General features: G+C 36.7%; 1 protein-coding gene across 1 annotated transcript; it reads left to right on the top strand.

The window, feature by feature from the left end:
* Positions 1-4737: 4737 nt before the first annotated feature.
* LOC108996232 (adenylylsulfatase HINT3-like) lies at positions 4738-12268 on the top strand. The gene is made up of 7 exons (XM_018972004.2): positions 4738-5214; positions 6042-6097; positions 7988-8045; positions 9417-9483; positions 11452-11507; positions 11746-11799; positions 11880-12268. Exons 1-7 carry the CDS (start codon positions 4993-4995, stop codon positions 12009-12011), a joined length of 645 nt encoding a protein of 214 aa, XP_018827549.1. The 5' UTR covers positions 4738-4992; the 3' UTR covers positions 12012-12268.
* The last annotated feature ends 914 nt before the right edge of the window (positions 12269-13182 follow it).

Genomic DNA, 13182 nt, shown 5'->3' with positions numbered 1-13182 from the left:
TTTTCCAACCAATCTTCTATACTCAGCTGGATCATGAAGTAACTTCCTTTCAGCTTTGGAAAGTTTGAGATTTGGATCCATAGGAATCAAACTAGGTTTGCAAGCAAGCAAACTAGAATCATGCAAAATGTCCAAGGCATATATGCGTTGGCATACTTGGATCCCAGTAGAGTTTCGAGCCACTTCCAAGCCTAGGAAATACTTGAGGGACCCGAGATCTTTAATTTTGAATTTGGTATCCAAGAAACTCTTGAGTGCTGAAACTTCTTGAAGATCATTAGAAGCCACAACAATATCATCAACATATACAAGCAATGCTATAAAAAAGTTGCCAATTCCTTTTGTAAAGAGACTGTAATCAGCCCGTGATTGAGTGAAACCGAAGTTAATCAAAGATGAGGAAAATTTGGCATACCATTGTCGAGAAGCTTGTTTAAGGCCATATAAACTTTTCTTTAATTTGCAAACTTTGTTTTGGCCTTGAACCAAATATCCAGGAGGCATTTTCATATAGACTTCTTCTTTTAAGTCCCCATGTAGAAAAGCGTTGTTGACATCAAATTGATGGAGATTCCACCCTTTGATGGCAGCAATAGCTAGAAAGGTTTTGACTGTCACAAGTTTTGCAACCGGGGAAAAAGTTTCATGGTAGTCAAGTCCCTCTTGTTGAGTGTATCCTTTGGCAACTAACCGTGCCTTGTGTCTCTCCACAGTCCCATTTGAGTGATATTTGATTCGGTAAATCCATTTAGAACCAATAGCCATTTTTCCAACAGGTAGATCAACAATGTCCCAAGTATTGTTCATCTCTAAAGCACTAATTTTAGTATCCATAGCTTTGCGCCATTCCACAAACTTCACAGCTTGGGTATAAGAAGACGGTTCAGAATGTCTAAGGATGGAGGTGGCAAATGCAGCATGTGTTGGTGACAATTTATCATGCGATAAAACTGAAGATAAAGGGTAAAAACAAGTGTTATGTGAATTACCCTTAGGCTTGAAGCTGGATAGTGAAGGAGAAGTCACATTGGCTTGTTGACATTAGTAATCCTGCAGGTAAGATGGTTGTTTCTTTGGTCTATTTGATCGACGAGGAGGAGGCTGAATGCATGAAGAAATGTCCATTGGGAGATGGGAATTAGTGGATGATGAAAGTGGTGTATGTGCTAGTGGTTGAGGTGATGAAGGGATATGTGGTGAAGTGATGTCTGCTGCTGCTGGTAGCAGTTTTGGTGAATTGTTGTTTGGTGAAGATGTAGTATCGGAACCAAGTAAAGGAAATGATTGAGAGTGTGTTGATGGAGGTGTAAGAGAAGTTTGAATGGAGTGCTGATTTTTATATGGAAAAATATGCTCATAAAAAATTACATCTCTTGAGTGAAAAATGGAATGAGTTTCTAAGTCTAGTAATTTGTATCCTTTGATTCCAAAGGGATATCCCAGCAAGAGAGATTTTCGAGCACGTGAATCAAATTTTTGGCGATTGTGTTTTAAGGTGGAGGCATGGCATAGGCAACCAAAAATTTTCAATTGAGTATAGGTTGGTTTGGTGTTGAAGAGAAGTTGATATGGTGTTTGATTTTGTAAATTGGGAGATGGGGTTCGGTTAATAAGATAAGTGGCAGTCATCACACAGTCATTCCAATATGAAATAGGGATTCCAGATTGAAATTTTAAGGCACGGGCAACATTTAGTATATGTTGGTGTTTGCGTTCTACAACCCCATTTTGTTGGGGGCTTTCAACACAACTTCTTTGATGGATGATTCCTTTGTCCATATAGAATTCTGTCATGGCAAATTCAGCTCTATTGTCGGATCGAATGACTTTAATTTTTGTTTGAAACTGAGTCTCTACAAGGGAACAAAAGGATTTTAGAAAAATTCTGGTTTGAGACTTGTTATGCATTAAATATAGCCAAGTTGCTCGTGAAAAGTCATCAACAATTGTTAGAAAATATTTTGAGCTATCATATGCTGTTTGGGAACAAGGCCCCCATATGTCACAATGAATGATGTCAAAAGGTTTCTGTGCTCGAGTGTCACTAACTGGAAAATGGAGTTTATGATGTTTAGAGAGATGACAAACAGAACAAGGCACATTTGCATTGAAAAAATTCAGATGTGGTAAGTCTTTTTGTAACAATGATAGTCGAGAATCAGATAGGTGACCCATCCTAAAATGCCATAAATTATGATCATTTTGAGGATGAGAAACAGAAGCAGAAAAGAAAGATTTGTTACAAGATAAAGCATTAAAAGTAGTAGCAAGGGCTGTTGCAGGTGTTGCTGTCAAGGTGAGATGATATAAGTCATTGTGAGTTTCACCCTTCCCAATCGTGCTCCAAGAGGAAAGGTCCTGCACAAAACACTCATTAGTAAAAAAAATAAAACAACAAGAAATTATTGAGTAAGTTTTTGAGCTGAAAGAAGGTTAAAAATGAAGGATGGAATGCACAAGACTTCCTTGAGGATGATAGTATCACTGAGTTGGACAGTGCCTTTATGTGTCACTTTGGCTTGGTTACCGTTTGGTAACTTTACTGTAAAAGATACTTTGAGGGGTGGGGATGTATAGATGGAGGTGCAACAGATCATATGATCAGTTGCACCTGTGTCTATAATCCAAGGGATGGTGGTAGAACTTGCATGATTAAAAACTGAAAAACAAGAAGTGTTACCAGTCATGGTGGATGTTGAGGGACAAGATGGTGTGTTGATGTTCTGAACTTGATTAGCAGCAGGTTGTGAAGTTTGTGATTGAAGCAAAACTACAAGATGTTGATATTGTTCTTTAGTGAGAACATTCTGAGGAGGTTCACTGATCTGATCTAGTTGTGAGAGGCTGACTTGGTTTGCAAATGAGTCAGATCCTTTGGTTCCATTGGAGAGCTTGTGGCCAGGTGGATAGCCATGAAGTTTATAGCATCTTTCAATAGTGTGGCCAACAAGATTGCAGTGGGTACAAACAGGTTTCTCAAGATGTGGATTAGCTTTGAAACATTTATCGAAAGAGTGGCCAGGAATTTTGCAATGACTACAGAAGGGTTTGTCTCTCTTTTGGGAACCAAAATATTTTGGAGGATCTCGAGTATTTGAGAAATGAGTCCTTGAGGCTAAAGCAAGTGCATTATTCAAATTGGAATTATCTGAGATTTGTTTACGCTTTTCTTCTTGTTGAACAAAAGCGTAAACTTCACTCAAGCTGGGTGTTGGTTTGATCAGAATAACTTGGGCTTTGATGTTGGTGAAAGAATCATGGAGTCCCATCAGGAACTTCATCATCCAATCACGCTGCTGGTTTGCAAGAACATCTTTCATGGCTCCACAAGTACAAGAAGGGATGGATTCAAAATTAACAAGTTCATCAAGTAAACCCTTCAATTTTGAAAAATAGAGGATGACTGAATCATCTCCTTGAGTAAGAGAGTGAATGGACTGTTTCAATTCATAAATTCTAGGTCCATTATTTTGTGCAAAGCGTTGCTCCAACTCAAGCTATAGGGCATGAGCTATTTCAACATACACAACACTATTCTTAATTTCAAGGGACATAGCATTTTGGAGCCAAGTCACAACCATGTCATTACATTCAAGCCATGGTTCCAACAGTTTATTTGGAGAGGTGGGTTCACGGAGGGTTCCATCAATGAACCCTAATTTCTTCTTGATTCGAAGGGAGCGACGAATGGTGCGAGCCCATGAATGGTAGTTCTCGGCAGTGAGAAGGTGGTTTGTGAGTAAGGTTGCAGGACCATCATTTATGTTGAGGAAGTATGGGCTGGAAGGATCTTTAGGATTGGTGTTGAGTGGAGGGTTTGTATCGTCTGAAGCCATTATAGCTCTGATACCATGTCGGTTTTGATAAAAGCAGAAAAATAATAGAGCAAATGAAGCAGAGGAAGAAGATGCAGAAAATGCTTCTGTGTATATTATGAAAAATTGTTGTATCTCGTACAATGACGCATGTATATATATACATTGCAAAAAGGAATAAAAGAATCTGATCCTAACAAACTTTTAGTACAGAAAATCATAACAGAATGACAGCTCATCCATTTGGATTTAATCTAGAAACTTCTCTTGATTCCACATTCTGCTGATGAGGTACAGCTGAGCTGTGAAGGGCCGTGTCTTGCATTGCTGATGTCTGCTGCTGCTGTGTACATTCTAACAAAGCTCACCGCCACAGATATGGCCGTAGTGGATATTCCCTCTCTTTTTTATTCAATCGACGTTCTTGTCTTTCTTATGAATTAATAAATTCTTGCTTCCACTAAAGCTTCAAAGTTGATCAGAATGATCCGAAAAGGTGAATTGGCTGCATTTATTATAGGTAGTATAGAAGAACTTACCCACTCAGACCGCATATTTCCTAATATGTGAATTGCAGTTGCTTTATTCTTGCCATTACCCACTTAGACCCACTTAGGTGCTCTGTCGATGGACAGTAGAGGACAAGACCATTGCGACTCCGTCAAAGGTGGAGAAGGCCGGCGATAGATAGTGGAGTATGCAACTCCGTCGATGGTGGAGGAGGCCGTCGATGGGCAGAGGACAGAGACTGATGACAGGGCTTTCGATTTTCCGTAATTTTCGCTGTTTGTTTCTGAAATATGAACTAGGGGTAGTTTAGTCATTTGCATGCTACACACGTGCAAACGAACGTAGTCTTGCAAAGGAGTCCTCCGAACGGGACTATACGTAGCGGCAAACTTGCTTTATTTATACGACGTGTGTCGTATGGATAATAAAGCAAAGCAGGGCTAACCAAACGCCCCCTATCTCGACCACAGCGCCACCACGGCCACGCTAAACCTCCATCCTCTCAAGAAATTACTGAATACTCGAACAGAAAGGAGGAAAAACCCACGGTTTTGGTTTGTTTCTCTGCCTTCTCAGATCAGAATCTCACTTTAGAAAGTTCTGGAAATCATGGGCATAGCCACATCCACAGCCAGTGATTCTGTCAGAAGGTTCGGTTTCGCTTGACATGGAGGCACGGAGGCTCGCCATTCTCTCTTCCCATATCTGCCCTCTCGGTTCCAGTCAGCCTCGGGGTCGGACTCGCATCCCACTTTTTTCAACCCTCTCCTTTTCCGATTGCGCTTCTGATTCGGATGAGACTAAGCGGTTGCGTGATTCACAGAAGAAGGTTCAGCAAAACGACTGCGTTTTCTGCAAGATTGTGTGCGGTAAATCACCAGCTCTCAAGGTAATTCGGCTTATTTGATCCTTTTCGTTTGGATGCTGAGAAAATTCATGAAGAGTGGAAGAAAATTGAAATGCTATTTTCACGGTTTTTCGTGATTTGGGTTTCGCAATTTGGAGAGCTTGTATGCAGAGAGCTAAGTTGAGAAGACAATTTGGTAATTGAAATTTAATGTGTAAATATAAAACACACACAAACTGAATATCTGTTTGTCGTGCGCATATATGTATTTTCCTTGTCCAACGTTTTCCTAGTTACCAAACATTTGCCTACTTATTATTTTTGTTACTTAAGAGTCTCCTGGTAGTATCTCTAAGCATTGTGGACCATTTTTTTAACATTTTTTTCAAGTGGTCAAATTTTTTTGCCATAGTCATTGGATCATTAATTACTATCTTTGTTTATCTGCGTGAAAAATTCACTGTGATCTCGTCATTGTGAAATCCTCTTACGTTTTTCTGCATTTTGAGAAAATATTGTTGATTATTTGCTGGGAAACCGCTAACTATTATTACTTAGAAGTTTTTCTTGTGAAGCGGGGAAGAATAAGATTTTGAACCCTAAGTCCCCTACAGGAATTTTAATATGCTTAATCAGAGTTTTCTAAAGAACACCAAACGTTTGGAAAAGTTGGCAAGTTTCTTGACTTTTGATGCTTCAAGCACTTGTAGTTGCTAAAACTAGTATAGCCTGCGGACGTGACTCAAGACCTAATCTTGTGCTCAGCATGAACTGAAGGTGTCTCTTCATAACATGTTATGATGTGAAAATACATTCTCTATTCACTTTGGTTCCACTTTTTGTTACTTTGTTGAATTTGATTCTCACAGCTCTATGAAGATGATGCGTGCCTATGCATATTGGATACAAGTCCTCTGAGTCATGGGTAAGGTATCATGCATCCAAGGTTCAATTAATCATTCTATTGCTAGGTGTGTTTCGTGCTACTTTGGGGTTCACCGTGGTTTAATGTTCACCCCTCAACTTAGTCCACATACTTTTATGAGCATACATACCAATGCCATACTGTTTTAATCATGAAGTAACTCTTAGGGATATTGCTGTAGAGTTTCACTTTTTCCCTATGCGCTACCTAATGGAGATCTTAAAGTAAATCTCTAAGTATACTCAATATGTATACCATGCTAGCACTTATGCTGTCTCTTCAATCCTGACTGTTTTAATATTCAATGCAAAGTAACTTTTGTTCCTACAGATAGCTTGGAGAAGGTTTTCTATGATTATACGTTTTGATTTAAACCATGATAATTTTTTTTTTTAATCTCAACGGTTATCAATTGACCCAAGTTATAGAGTTTCCTGCTTCCACCCAATATATGCCACATTGTTTAAAATTTGGTAATTAACTAATCCATTTGAGACACTTCTTGTGTAAGTGGTCCTAGCTGACATTATTTTTTGACATAAGGTGAACATGCGAATCAATTTTAAAACTTTGAGATACAGGGCAAGGTTTTTGCCAGATGCTTATGTTGGGTTAGCAGTTTAGGTTAAGTGGGGTCATTGTCTTAGCAAGTGGAATAAAAATAAAATTGGTCCAACTTCTATAATACATTTGCTCTAATACTGCTTAATAACTATGTAAAATGGGACTTTCTGAATGGCTTAGAAAATCTCTAGCCAATAAAGGAACTCTATGGACCAAAGTCCAAAGAAACTTGTTTTTGGAAAAGTGTAATTATAAGAAGGTTTCAGCTAGCTTAGCCAGTAAAAGTTTTTGGTGTTATAACTAGGATCGAGGTTTTAGGTTCGATTCCTTGGGTGTAAGTAAATTTTTTTTTATAAGTAATGTGAGAAATTTCTAGGGGCCACGCCCTAATAGTGAAAAGTCAATGATTTACCTAATCGGTGTGATTTGGGTGCGTTACATTGGTCCTGGATTTAACTGGGCAAAAGACATGATGTGTTTGCACAGTCTCCAAGGTTCCCTGTCCTAAAAATAAAAAACAAAAAATAAAATACATAAAAAGGATTGAGGCTTAGAAAGATGGGAGATTACTGCATTTTATTGTTTAACTCATATGCCCACTGGCCTTTATTTTTTTTTCTAAGGAAAAATCTGAACTTCTAAAAGTAAATATACCATAATGCAAAGCACATAATTATAATGTCTACTAATATTCCTATCTGGAGATTAAAGTAGAGCTTTAGAACTAACTAGATTATTAGGAGAATCAACCTCTAGATGGCTGAAAATTGACCCTTTTACATTGTTAAGTACATAAAGACCCACTTGGTATGGTTGCAAGGTTAAGATGCTTATTTGGTCTAAAAACTTTTGTTGGATACCTTATCAAATTTAACATTTTATTTAGTTCTCAGATATTTTTGGTTGCTAGAAACTCTGTGGACAAACCTAGCATCATATAAGCATATAACCTCTTCTTAAGCTCGCAAGAGATGACAACACTGGTTTTCCCTCGAGAAATAGGAAATATAATGGTGGAGGATACCTACTTGAAATTGTGGGAAAAGGATGCTAAGTATTGATTGTCAAAAAATAAAAATTATGCCCAAAACAGTGTGCCATATCACACTTTATTTTGTTGTTTATATATATATATATATATCCATATCAGATACATAATAATATTAGTATAGGAAAGGTATGTTGAAGTTTCTGCAATTCCTAGGTACCTGGATTCAAAAGTATTCTTATTGCCAAATTTTTAAAGCCAAAGATTTGCATTGTCCTTGAGTTTTGACATCATTCTTTTTTTATTTATTGCATTTTCATGTTTTCTTTGTTCCCCAGGCATTCTCTTATCATTCCAAAATCTCATTTCTGCTCCTTAAAAGCTACTCCACCACATGTAAGTAATTCTCAATGGAAGCTTTCGGTTTGTATTAAGCCAATGTGCCGTTAATCATGTTGTAATAAGCATATATGGATACAATCTGTCTGCATTATGTATAAAGTGTTGTCATGAATGATCTAGAGTTTTTATTAAGTACATGGTACAACCAGTTTGCATTATTTGTATAACACCTTCCCGAATTGTGTATAGTAGATATCCGTAACACAATGTTTCCACTGTGCCTTCCTACAGAACATTTTCACATTTGATCGTGTACATGGCTAATCTTTCTGACATATATTCCAAAACACAGTATTTGTAATCACAGTTGCAAATCAAGGGTTAAAAACCCCCCAAAAAATTGAAGCCAAAATTACAAGTTTGGTGAACCTTATTTGACCAACAATTAGTGCAGTTTGGTTGTGAGACATGAGCATGTGGAAACTCTATTTAGGATTGTGTAGTTGGTAGGAAAAAATGTGAATAATATAACAGGAGGTTATCATATATCAGCTTCTGCTTACTACACAACCATAATGTAACTACATTAAGGAACAAAAAATATAAAAGAAGGCCCTTCACAGCCAGTTTACATAAGAAGCATCAACATGCAGCTGGCCTCTGAGTTTGTTTCACAGCATTTCTTATTTATGATGCTTTTCACCTACTTTACCTTTACCTTTTCAGATTTGGAGAGATTATATAATTCATGGTTCCTCTAAGAAATTTTTAATAGTAATAATGATTATTAAAGTTCTGGCAAACCAAAATCAGATATGCTGGATTTCTTGTCACAATGATACAGGAGGTGATGACCTGAGTCTGTAACAGAACTTTCAAAGTTTCCAATCTGCCTTTTTTACCAAAATCACTGTGAAGATATGCATACTTCACCTCCAGTTTCATGGTTTAGATAGTTGCTAAAGAAAGAAGCTCGTACATAGATTATATTTTTACTATAGTCTCAACAAAGTTCTAATATGATCCACATCGCCCTCGTCCTCTCCTCTCTCCCCTTTTGGGTAGGTACTTGTTGATGATCAATCACTCAGTTACTTGAATACACTGAAATGTGTGGGGATTTTTACTATGATGCATGTCTGCTTACCTTTGTAAAGTTAATTAAGAACCATACTTTTGTTGAGAGGAGGTTGACAATTGTTAGTTTGGAGCTTGACCCTCTTGGTAGGTTTCAACTCTCAATTTTTGCACATTTACTTGCTGAAGTTGCTTGAGAAATCTATTAATGCGTTACACAAACAGTACGGCTCTACCCAAATTTGTCTCATATATAGACATAAATATATCTCCCTGTGCGTGTGTTTGGGGTGGGGGGAGTCCAAGTTGAAATTCTTCTTGTATGTCTCCTGGTTAACTTATGTGCAGGTGATAGCTGCAATGTGTTCGAAAGTGCCATTTATCAGCAGTGCAATAATGAAAGCTACCGGTTGTGGTGTGTATTTATATTTCACTGCTATTACTATTAATGTATTATTTTTTTCATTGATCCAAAGATGAACTGTCACCTACATGATTACTTTTCTATAATGTTTTCTATAATGCTTTTGCTGCTTGGAGTACCCCCAGCCTATGTGAATTTGATTGTTCATTAGAAATGGTTGGTGGTTGCTATGTTTTGGCCCATCAGGTTGACTGTCTATAAATCTTTTAGGCCCATGACCTAACTCCAAATATGACCCATCTATTTTGGTTTGGAAAGATTTATTATTAAATGAAGCCATGAAGAAATCCATATATATGATCTCTATTAATCATGTACTCATATTATAAGCTGTTCACTTAAAAACAATAGAACTTTCATGTTCTTCTCTTGAAAAGTCAAACATAAAGAACTTCAAAATAGAATCACGCTAGTAAAGAATGATTTTAATCACTAGTATAACTTTTCCACTGATTAGTTTGCTTGTAAAAAAAATGCTAAAAACTTGCATGACGCAAAAAGGGAAATACTACGATTAAATTCCTTGAGTGCCATGTGTTGGAGTAAAATTTCTCTTATTAACTATAAAAAAAAAAAAAAAAAAAACGAAAAACTCCTTGAGTGCCATGTGTTGTTCACTCATGTTAGATTCAACAATTCTATTAGTTTCTTTAATGTTTGCTCTTGTGAGAGGGCATTACTATGATACATGAGAAACAACATTATTGGAATAAAGTATACCTATAAGGATTTACTAATCTTATTGGCTTCTCAACCCATTATATAGGTCTCTGGCCCCTTCAATTAGCCATTTTTCATCTATAGGGGGGAAAAGAAAAAGGAATGCAGATGTTATGTATAACAGCTGTACATTTCTGTGGATAGTTGCCCAAACTCTTATAATACCATTAAAAGAAAATTTTCAAATCAGAAGAGCATATGTAATAAAAAAGTACCAGATAGAAACCTGTTAAAAAGCCTGGTACAAGAGAAGCATAAAATTAAAACAGAAAAAGCTAAACGCTAAAATTATAAAGATCCAAACACTCGATATGTCCTACACCATAGGGTGCTCCATTCAATTTGACACCAGATGTAGTTCATATATCTATCTCTTGGGTTTTATGTATGTGTCATAAGATCCTTTTAGTTTATTTATTTGTTACTTTTTGTAATTGTTGCAAAAATCCAACTCCAAAGGATGGTTCCCCTGCCCAAACCTGGCCCTTCCCTATTGAAAGGGGAGAGCTAACAATTCACTTCGATGGCCTGAATGATATAATCCAGGAAGTTATATGTAACACCACCTATAGGAAGTAGTCTCTAAAGCATTGTTTGTGCAATTTTACACTTTGGTACTGCTTACATTTACTGACACAAACCTTGTAAAAGTGGTCCTCTACTTTGGATTTACCTCTCTAAAACGATGTAATTATGGTGGGAACTCAATAAAGCAACTGAATAGCTATTCAAAGTGAGTGCAGACATCATGTACAATGCTCATTGATGGAGAGTTTGTGCTAAAAATTGAGTGGGCTATCCAAGATCTATTGAATATTTCTCTAGCACTCTTTAAAAGTTCATGGCAATATATTAGACAGTAGAGAGCCAATCTATAATTTCATCGAATGTTGACAAGTATAAAGTTTTAAACCACTTACTAACATTCAAGCAACTTGCTTCCACAAAAAAAAAAAAAAAAAAAAATGACTTTCTGGGTTTTGGGGGAGCGGACACCTTTGCCCTTCCTCTGGATTCAAAAAGTCAAACTGTAAATGATGCTGGATCACTCCAATGCACTGCAAATGTAACTGTAAGAGGAATATTGTATCTCTAAGAAACTTTTCTGTAAGTTTTTCATGCAGATTCATTCTACTTGTTAGTAAAGGCACAGAAGCATAATGTCAATAATTAACTGTTTATACTATTTGTATGAATATTGTAACCCTGTGAAAACTTAACTGGGAGTTTTCCATACAGATTCGTTCAACTTGTTGGTTAACAATGGTGCAGAAGCTGGCCAAGTAATATTTCACGTAAGTACTGTTGTTTTTATTTTATTTTATTTTATTTATTTATATATAGTCAAGTAATGATTTATCATCAGTTAAAGGTTGAAGTTTTATGTATCTCTTCGCAACTGAATGCGACAGGGCGCTGTTGTGCCTATCACTGAGGATGCTGATTTTTTTACTATTTAAGCGAGACTTTTTCTTTAAAGTACACCTAGGAAAATGGTCATGCTAATATTTCTATATGATATGGAAATTTCAGACTCATATTCATATCATTCCTCGTAAAGCACGAGACTGCTTATGGCCTTCCGAGGTATTCATCACTTGTTCATATATGTTAATCCTGGAAGAGACAACTTCCATTAGAGATATGTTAACGTTAAAGATTTGCAGAGTTTGAGGAGGCATCCCCTAAAGTTGGACCAGAATACTTTTAAACTTGTCAATTGTGTTCAAGAAGAGCTATCGCCAGCGGGAAACACTGAAGATGTCAACGATCGAGGATCTACTCTTGCTAAAAATTAGTGTCATCCTGATATGCGGTTGTAATTTATGCTATGATGGTATGTGCCTTTTTGCATATATACAGATCTTGATTTGCAGCAATAGGCCCTAGTACTCTGTCTCTGTTTCTTTTTCAGTTATGTAAATTTTGTGATAAATCGTGTTAAGTTTTACACATGTACACAGTCAAAATAGACAGAGACACAGAGACAGGCAGATAATATGAGATCTTTCGGCTTGAATTGCATGGCTTTCGCTTTAATAGCTATTACTTGAAACTGCTCACTGCTATTGATATTGCCATTGCTATGAATTTTTCATTGTCTTATTTGTGTTTTATGTTCTCAAAACTTAATTATAGAGTTTAAGGAACTAATCAATGAAAGTGAAATTTAGTCTCTTCTGCTGCATTTTTTGGAGAGACCAGTCTTTATTAGTGTTTGACATCTATCACAGTCCATTAAAATCCAAGTCAAAATGAGCAAATCAGCCTACCATACTTTCAAGATTTGGGTTCGATGTGCCCTGATTGTTAGAACCTCTTGTCAATGTGATTCAGTTTGTGATTTTGGACAAACCAACAACATTGATTTAGAGAGACAATTTGCATCAGAAATTAGGGAATCGACTAATGAGCTACCCGGCCAACGTGACATGCAAAAGACATTCTGTTTTCCTAGGCGGAAAATGATGATATATTATTACTTGATTTATATGCTCATGTGCTAAAAAATACCGATTATTAAAATTAATTTTCTTCTCCTTTTCTTGGCAAAACTGGTAAGGGTTGGAAGACTAGATTGGTACCCTCTATTTGAGTCTTGATCATGATAAGATTTTGTACTATCAGAAGAGGCCTAGACGACAAAAGGTCAGTTAAATGTTCGTCCAAACAGACTTGAATCATCGATTTGATCTCAATCCCACGGGATAAAGTGGGCATTAAGCTATGAGCAAGGATAATAATAGTTAAACGTGAATCTTATCATGGTGTTCATGAAGAAAAAACTGTGCCTGTCAACTGCAAAATCAGATCATTTATATATAGACACTAAACAATATAAATCTATGGGATATGATCTATACATGGTGGTGGGAGACCAAAGGATGGAGTAACACTAATTATATTTTGTAAGAAATTTTTTAATAGTTTGAGGAGAAATTGTCAAGATTAATAGTTGAGAGATGATTG

This window comes from Juglans regia, chromosome 5 (assembly GCF_001411555.2).
Source record: "Juglans regia cultivar Chandler chromosome 5, Walnut 2.0, whole genome shotgun sequence".
NCBI lineage: Eukaryota > Viridiplantae > Streptophyta > Magnoliopsida > Fagales > Juglandaceae > Juglans > Juglans regia.
The sequence above is the reverse complement of the archived record's forward strand: the minus strand, read 5'-3'. Positions and strand labels throughout refer to the sequence as shown.

Coding starts and splice junctions, on each gene's coding strand:
- LOC108996232 (XM_018972004.2), top strand. CDS start 4,993: ATGGAGGCACGGAGGCTCGCCATTCTCTCTTCCCATATCTGCCCTCTC. Junction 8,046..9,416: donor TAAAAGCTACTCCACCACAT/GTAAGTAATTCT, acceptor ACTTATGTGCAG/GTGATAGCTGCAATGTGTTC. Junction 11,508..11,745: donor CTGGCCAAGTAATATTTCAC/GTAAGTACTGTT, acceptor TGGAAATTTCAG/ACTCATATTCATATCATTCC.